Consider the following 9,161-nt stretch of genomic DNA (forward strand, 5'->3'; position numbering starts at 1 on the left):
TACTTCTTTGGCTTTATGTCTTATAACTATATCATAGCAGGAGGTAAAACAGATATAAACAATCAGAAATATTAATAATAACAAGATTGAAGATGTGGGTTCTCAAAGACAAGTAGGATATCGTCTGAAATTCATAATAAAATAATGATTTACAGCACGTTTTGCAAAACAGTATGATGCATCGTCAATGTTTCATGCATACATTTACTCTTGAAACATAAATAAAGATGCACAGGAAAAGGCAGTTGAGGAATGAAGTGAAGTACATGTCCTACCTATGTTGAAGAGGACTAGAAGCAAAACCACAGACACACATATTCTGAGACCCAGACTTGAGCGATATCTTGACTTCCAGAAGCTTTCCATTGCATGTGAGAACCCTACCACAACAACACAGCACTGTTAGGAAGCTGTTGGACACCAAACTGGCAACACTTAATTGGTTCGCTTCAATTGGGGGTAAGAGTCCTGCATACAATGATGTCACCAATGGATGTCCTCAACTTCTGAGGTGATGTTAGTGAGGCACAACTCCTCTCTGCAACCTTAAAGTTTGAAGTTGTAACTTCTCCAATCAGGCCCCTCAAATGAAAATAAATAAATATTCCAAAGCCATATAGATACGTAGTTTGTATTATGTGCAATACTGACATAAATATAAAACCATGTTAAACTCACAATCAGGGAACATCATAATCACACACACTGATTTCAAACAGTTTTCTCACAAAATGCAATTAACACAGACACAAGGAAAAAATAATCTATGTATATCGTTTGCCAACTTGTCTATCCATCTTATTTCCCCCCTCATTTCCACCCTTAAAGCTAGTTTAAAAAGCGAGACAGCTTACCTCTGTTAATCCCTTGCCTGAAATCAACCAAACAGTTTCCCCAGCGACATCAAACTCCACCGCGTCACACAGGTAGCCGTGGCGCAGGGAAAGCCTTTTTTCCCATCCACTGAACGGTGAAGCCCGATATCAGACTGGCAGCTCAGCGAGGCTGTGCGTCAGGCACGGAGGCTGGGCACGGCAGTCTGGGAGTCCAGCAGGTAGGCATAGTGAGACGACTGGGCCTGGTCCTATTGGCCTCGGCTGGTGGCTGTGTAAATAGCTGTAATAAGCTGCTGGCGTGTCATTTGAGACCCGACGGCAGTGAAGGGGAAGAGGAGTGAAAGGGAGGCTTTAAGGATGGGGGAATGGTGGGCACTCCGGTTGCACGGGCACTCATATTCACGGGCACACAGCCGTAATTGGCAAGGAGAAATAAGCCTTGGGGGCTCCGAGACACTGGCAAGGGCCTGGGAAAAACTTCTCCTGGGACAAACCCAACTGTGAATTTAAAAACCTGTCAAGTCTTTTCTGTACAGTTCAGCACTAGTTTTTGGGGGTCTATTGGTTCAATGTGTTAATTTCAACTCTGTTTCTGTTATATTGGAGTACAGAAACTTTAGTTAACAAAGTTAAGACAAGGATGAGAAGGTTATGCAGCTTGACTGATTGATATAATTATACTGGCAGCTACACAGAAACTCCACTCTTTCGTATTTTTTATGTGTCTTTATTATTAACAGGTGCAATTGAAAAGACAACAACATAAGAAAAATCAAGTAAGAACATCGATTTGCATATTATATCATCGAATCAAAATGTTAAAAGTGGTGTAGTTCAGAATATAAATAGCAAGTACGTTTTTGAAAACTAGAATGAGGAAAGCAATGTTATACAGCTCTGAAGGCCACTAGTGTACAGTTGTTTGGTAACACTTTACCTTAAGTTGATATTAAACAAAACTACTTTGAGACTACTCTGTTGTTACATATTCAGTCAGATAAACTCAAAGTAATGTGTTACCAGTTGTATTATCATAATACTATTTAAAGTAGGAGAATGGGAAAACGGTTAAACAAGAAAAGGTTTTAATCTCAATAAAGTTTCTGCTAATTGGCTACATAAAACTGTCATAGTAATTAATGACTGTCAGAAAAAAAACTTCTCCACACTGATACTGGGGAGTCAGGTGGCTGAGCGGTTAGGGAATCGGGCTAGTAATCCGAAGGTTGCCAGTTCGATTCCCGGTCATGCCAACTGACGTTGTGTCCTTGGTCAAGGCACTTCACCCTACTTGCCTCGGGGGAATGTCCCTGTACTTACTGTAAGTCGCTCTGGATAAGAGCATCTGCTAAATGACTAAATGTAAATGATACCTTTGAACAGGTTAAAAATGTTGTGTATATTCTGCTATTCTTTGTCTGTGTCAATCATCCTAATCATGTGCCACTAAGCGAAACGTTTTGCATGAGTATGACAGTAAAAAAAAAAAAAAAACTTTCAACAGCTACTTGAAACAAAGCAACAAAAACAAGTGATCTGTAAATTATACTTTAAAAGGGCAAGGCACAAATAATTCATAGCAGTTGTATATCCATAATTACAGGTTGTGCCAAATGTACATCCGTACATTTCATAGTATACAAATAACCAAATCTAATCGATAAACCAAGACATCGCAGCTAGCAGCTAGCACTGCTGCCCTCTCTGACTGGAACAGGTGAACACAGCACATGTCTGGAGCCTGATAGTCAGACTGTAAACATGTACATGACCAAATACCATTTCAAACGCAAGTTGGGATGTTGGGGGTAGGTGCACTTGTTGGGTGGCATGGGAACCAAATGATGGCTTCTTAGAAACAGCCAATAATAAGCCAGTTAGAAATCAGTTTGTAAGAGGAATCAGTTGAGAGGAAGTGAAGATGAGCTGCAGTAGTGTAACATTGTTTCACATGGTGACTGATACTGGACAGCAGCCCTTCACAACCATGCAGATGCTTCATGCATGGATGAACCATCTCAGCTGGATCTCTGACTGTGAAAACAACTTTTACAAGTCAACATATTAACTCTCATTCACCTGCCAAGTAGGTACTTGGCTTTTTTAATGACAGATCAGTCTCAAAAATAATTACTTCAATGTGGATGATTAACACGAACAGCCACTCGTTGTCAAATAAAAGGTTAAAACGTTGGCAAACAGACTTCTAGAAAGATTTGGACAAATACGTTGCTTTTTTTTATTTTTTTATTTTTTACACAAAGTATGTTGTGTATGTTGTTTACTGGATTGAATAATCCTAACTGATTGCATTAACTAATACGAAAGTATAAGGGCTTTTTATAGGCCTGTTCCTATGGTTGCAGCATGTCAAAGGCTTAAACACACAACTCAGACACATAGTAGACTCACATTATTTTCTCAATTCACTTTGACATTCCAAACTGAATTGAACTTACCTCTAACATTTATATTCTGGAAGACCTCTTATTGTATTCGGAAAATTCTCCCAAGTGAATATAGATTTTTGAAAGGTTTAAAACAGTAATTTGCCGTGCAAATCTAAATCCATACGTATTGATCGTAGCTGACATGCTACTGTATGAATACTTGATGAAGAACATATTTCAGATTGTAAATGTTTGTCTGGTGTCAGTTGATGATTTTAAACGGTAAAGGATGAAAAGCAAGAGGATGGAGAAAAAGAAAGAAAAGAAATTCAGCTCAGGGATGAATGTTTACAAAAGGTGACTTTAGAAAAAAAAAAGTGGCATAATCTTCCTTTTTATATAAGAACTATATAATAATAATTAGATATAATTATATAGATAATTATAAGAACTAAAACAGCATTCTTTGGTGGGTGGATCACACTTAGTTACCTCCTCAAAATCCAGCCTGCTTTTGTTAAGAAATTACAGTGATTCCTTTTGAATCGAACAACTCAATTCTAACGGTATTCAAATGAAAATCTTAAGTGTACATCGAGAGCAATAAAAACAGCATGGAATGTAGATGTAGACATTGTAGAATCACAAAAGATGTTGTGTAATTTCTGTCGGTTGCGTCAAGTCCTCGACTGGAGAATGACAGCTCATGTAGACTACATGTTGAAGGCACAATGAAGATAATGATTCCAGAGAGCCAAAACACAGTTAAAACAGATGGATCCAGTGTAACCGCTGGATAGTGAACTCTATGTTCCTAAACTCACACATCTGAGCACGACGCATGCTGATAAATAGGTAACCAGCAGCCGATGCTGATTATCATCCTTATAGGTTGGTATTTGACTAATTTAGGAATGTATATTAAATTGAATGTCACATAAAAAAGTTGTATTTTTTCATATCTTTCATACTTTAGTTAACGGCCTGTCTAAATTAAGTGACCGATGTTTGAGCCTGATGTGTTTTAACAGTTAACCAGAAGGGACTTGAATCTACGCAATGAAGGATGCTGTTCGTGTTGTACACTTACCTATCTTTGCCCACCTTAAATTTGCTATTTGTGAGGAAAATCCTCATAATTCCTTGGCCATGTTTCTCTTGCTTTTATCAAGTTAGTAAGACGACATTTAAAATACTTAAATACATCTTCCTACATTAAGATGGTTTAATGCAAACTTTCCACATTTATTATACTTGCTAACTTAGCTTTTTTTTATTCATACATATCAACAATTTATTTTAGATACTACCCTGTAAATGAACCCACATTAAATGTAGTCAACAATTTAGCTTTTCAGAATTAATTAGATTTTTTTTATTTATTTTTTTACCTTTTAGCTTGCCCAAAGCTATTATCGCTGTTATCCAACAAGATTTGTCTTGTCTTAATATACAGTACCTTATGACTGGGCTAAATACATTGATGTGTGGACTAATCCAAACCATGTTCATTAACACTTACCTAGGTCTGTATTCCCAGTTCATTACCTATGTCCATCTGCAACCAGTTTCCTTTACATGTTTATCAGTTACCTTTCATCAGTGTCTTTCACTTGTGAATATATGAGCAAATAAATCCTATTTTATTGATTTGTTTTTGGATGCAATGAAGGAAAGCATTAAATAAAGATAAGATGCGCCAAAGAACATGGGTTTTAGTGTTTGAGATTGAATTCCAGAAAGGGTTCATAGTGAAGCAGCTTGAAAAATGAAGATACATGTTTTAAGCTTCCTACAAAGTGTATTGACTAAACAAACATCATGGAATCCTTTATCTTTGACGTGCGACTGTTGTTGAAGCTCCCATAGTAATAACCAACTAGTATAAAACAATGAGACAGGAGACTTTTGGTTAAAACATATTAATCTCAACCGTTCTTAAATGGTGCATCATCATGCAAACCATGCAAAAAATGAAAATGTATTCTCATAAAAAAATAAGTGTTACAAAATGGCATAGCATTTATAAGTATCCATTCAAACTCGTTTTCTTTTACCTGATACCTGAACTTTGCAATGTCTACCTCTAAAAATTGCATGCATTACATGCAGTGCGTTTTGCTTTGCAGCGATAAAGCTTTGGGTGTATATTTATAGTAGTATTAATGTTTATATATTTCTCATCCTCGCTAAATTTCTGTGGTGAGTGCGCTGTACAAAGTCTGTTTACTATACAAACAGTGAGTTGTTGTCTATGTAAGCTCCCTTGAAGCCTCTGCTTTCTCTCTGCCACTGAGTCGAGTGTGTGTCAAAGGACTTGGGAGAGTTGATGACAATGCCAAAGTCCATCAAACCATACTGAGGTAAAACCGATCTTACCCAGATTTGTTCAGACTGGAATTGTTTCTGACTTCTCACCAAGTGTTTTTACCCCAAACCGACTAGAATCTCCAGGCATGGCCTGTCACTTCACCTTCAGCCAAGTTAGGTCTGGGGTTCGAGTCAGTAAGGGCTTGGGTGGGCTCATGGAGGGGTGTTCCACACAGAGTCAGGAAAGCCCTCCCCCGTGGAGGACAAGGGGAGTGCCCCCCCGCTGGGTGTAAAGGGGTCCGAGTCCGTGTCGGTCTCCCCCTCCGCCAGGTAGCATCTCTCCCTCGCCTGGTCTCCTCCCCCCTCCTCCCCAGCGGCCCCCATCGAGGGGTCCCCCTCCCCCTCCTGTTCGCCCGATATGCTGAAACCGCTGGGAGAGCGCTCCAGCTCCTCGTGGTTCACCGAGAGCATGGAGAGGGGCGTGTCCCCTCCCTGCCCCGTGGTCCTGCCCAGCCTCGCCGAGAGCTGCTCCATGCAGGGGCTGTCCCCTTCCCCCCGCCCAGCCATCTGGAAGTCCTGCAGGGAGCTGATGGGGAGGACAGTAGGCCGCTCTGTGTAGGTCGGGATGGGGCCGGGGTGGAGGTGGGGCGGGGGCGGGGGGTACTGGTGATCCAGGGGTAGGCCCCCGCCCCCAGGCAGCCCCAGCCCTCCTCCACCCTCTCCCCTCCCGGCAGTGCGAAGCTCCTTGTGGTGGCTATAGTAAGGCATGACCTTGCTCACGGGTACCTGGTAAGACATGTGCGGGCAGGTCTCGCTGTAGTTTAAGAAGACCCGGCGGATCTCGGCGTAGCCTCGGCCGTCCCTGGCGTCCAGGCCGCAGAGAGGGTCGCCCCCCGTGGGGTTACAGGGCTCCATGGTCATGTGAGCTGCACCAGCCGAGTCCACCTGGAGGTGTTCGATGTGCTGGATGTGCATGTCCACCAGGAAGTCGAGCTTCTTCTCCATGTCCTCCACCTGGACACACACATAATTAAATTTTAGGTATATGTTTAATGTTTGCACCTTCCTGCCAAAGCAAATTCCTTGTCTGTGCAAACTTTCATGGCGAATAAATCCCATTCTGATTCTGATTCTGACATGGGCAGGGGGTGTAGCTGTCATCGTGCATGGGTGGAACATGTCCCACTCACTTTTTGAAAAGAGCAAACTTTTTATTTTAAACATTTATTCAACGACTGTGTCCTCAGTTCCTCAAAATCTCCCCCCCCCCCACGTTGTTAAATAAACTTACGCCCCTGCTCATGGTTGCTCATCATGTGCCAGATCCCATCCATGTTTTACAAGTTGCTGGGTAACATCGTGTACACCATCCCAGGAAAGTCTTAGCACACTAACGTTTTAAAATGATCTCAGAATCAGTTCAGTATGTAGATACAGGAGTCAAAAGAACAACAAAAAACTACCACCCAATCATTGCTCAATTTAGATGTGCACAGTGTATATTTAGCTTATGTTGGCCATGGTCATTGAGAATAAGCCCATTAGCCATAGAAAATGGCGTAGTGGTCAGACAATAAGCTCTCAACCAGAAGGTTTCAATCAAGTCTAATAGCTCTTTACCTGTCTCTCTACTCTGACGAATCGGCCCATCATGCTTTGGTCATCAGCATCCGGCAAGGATGTTTTGGCTAGATAGGTCTCTTGCCTGCAACACAATCACAGATAAATATAGTTCAACCACATAAATATGTCAACATTGTACGCTTGTGGTAGGTCAAGGGATCAGGAAAGAAATGGAATGTGACATAATTAAGATCTATGCATATTAAGCATGCAAATGTTTTAGCACAATGTTATTTGGGTTTGGACCTGGGTGACTGTTGAGGTGGGTAGGCAAAGGGTGTCTTCTGAGTCTTCTTGTGTTTCGGGGTGAGAGGAGGTCCTGGGGCCAGGATCATGTCTATTCTGAAAAGCCAAAGAAGGACAAACGAGATTTGATTACAAATGTCAGTAAAACACAACGTAACTTAATTTCTTTGATTTGTTCCCTGACGTGAATTCATCACGGTAGTTTGACGCTGCATGAGAGGAATGTGCGGACACTCCAAGTAGAAAACAACCTCTTCAATAAATAAAAAAGTCACCTCACGCATTCATGTTCGTGAGCACATTCGGATGCTTTATATAGCGTACATTTAAATGGACTCCAACCCAACACTGCCCACCTTGTCTGAAGGTATTTAATCCGGCAGAGCATGTCCAGATGGCCAGCAGAGTACTGCTCGATCACGTCCTTCACATCGTAAGGCCTCAATGTCTCCTTGAATCGCTTTTTGTTTAAGAGGAACCTCATGATCCTGTGAGAGAAACAGTTCATATGAGAAAATATTGAAGCCTATTAGACTATGAAAGATATATGATCAATATGATAAAATACATTAGAAACTACTTAAACATGACTGTAACCAAAGACAGTATGAACATACTTAAACGAGGAACATTTTAAATGTTTGCATACAATTATAATGTGATATCAGCTATTGTACAAGATTAATAATGATTACTATGTTGTAAAAACATCTATAAACACAAATTGATAACTCCTTTACGCATTGAAATAACTTGGCAAAGTTGCCACTGGCAACCGATTAGTCTGAGAACTCATTCAGGCTTGCTTTGTTTCGCATAGCGAATTCTCTTTTTGGTGAATTGAACACAACAGCCTTTCCGTGGTAGAGTGGTGCTAGACAAGTATCACTCTCTGACAGCAGGAACTTATCTTGAAACGAAACCCCACAGAAGTCAACATCCTATTCACGAGTCCATTCACACACAGATAATGGAGTGGAAGGGAATACACATTCATGGTGTGTTGATCACTCATCTCTTTGGTATTAATGAAACATTGGGTTCTTACATTATGTCAAAGGTGTGGCCTATAGATGTTCAACTAAATGTGTGTATGTGTTTGGTGTTTACAAAGGAAACGATTCCCAGTCTCTGGTCTACAATGCCGTCGAATAGCAATGATTTATGCTTCGGTTATAGCACTGCGGTAAAGGCTTTTATTCCCTAAGAGCAGAGACATTCCTCTGCCTCTGTTCTTAGGCAATAAAAACCTTTACCGCATTCGGATTTTATTTCATGTGAGCCATGGTTGTCAATTCTTCATCCTTCTGGTCTTTCCGGAGACAAGAGGAAGACAGCTTAACAAGCCATCAAATGGCGCTTCAAACTCTCTGTAATCCCTAAACTGTGCTTGATTTGAGCTTTGAGGCAGAGAAAAACGGAGAGAATAAGTCAAAGTGCTATCTCCCCCGCTCTCACTAGACAGGCTAAAGCAAACGCTCAAATTGTTTGAAAGGATTTAAACTGTAATTTGACCCGAGTCGTTTCTGAACTGGCTTGGCTGAGGCTATGAGTTCTGTTCCTTGGGGGAAGGGTGGTGGTGGGGGTGTCTGTTGTGGCTGCAGGAAGTTCAGGAAGGACAGTAGCTGGAACTTCCTGTACAGTAGCTGGAACTTCCTGTACAGCAGCTGGAACTTCCTGTACAGTAGCTGGAACTTCCTGTACAGTAGCTGGAACTTCCTGCATGGCAGCTGGAACTCAAAGGCGTCAGGCTCAC

The 9,161-nt window shown here is 41.2% G+C and overlaps 1 protein-coding gene across 1 annotated transcript in view; it reads right to left on the bottom strand.

The window, feature by feature from the left end:
- Positions 1–5,749: 5,749 nt before the first annotated feature.
- The window catches only part of kcnq3 (potassium voltage-gated channel, KQT-like subfamily, member 3), a 50,208-nt gene continuing 46,796 nt past the window's right edge, over positions 5,750–9,161 (bottom strand). The window contains exons 12-15 of the mRNA XM_067252904.1: positions 7,762–7,893; positions 7,406–7,501; positions 7,157–7,241; positions 5,750–6,550 (exon numbers count right to left, since the gene is read on the bottom strand). Coding sequence (XP_067109005.1) covers positions 5,750–6,550; positions 7,157–7,241; positions 7,406–7,501; positions 7,762–7,893 — 1,114 coding nt within the window. The remainder of the gene's footprint in view (positions 6,551–7,156; positions 7,242–7,405; positions 7,502–7,761; positions 7,894–9,161) is intronic.

The sequence above is a fragment of the Osmerus mordax genome, chromosome 16 (genome assembly GCF_038355195.1).
Source record: "Osmerus mordax isolate fOsmMor3 chromosome 16, fOsmMor3.pri, whole genome shotgun sequence".
Classification (NCBI taxonomy): domain Eukaryota; kingdom Metazoa; phylum Chordata; class Actinopteri; order Osmeriformes; family Osmeridae; genus Osmerus; species Osmerus mordax.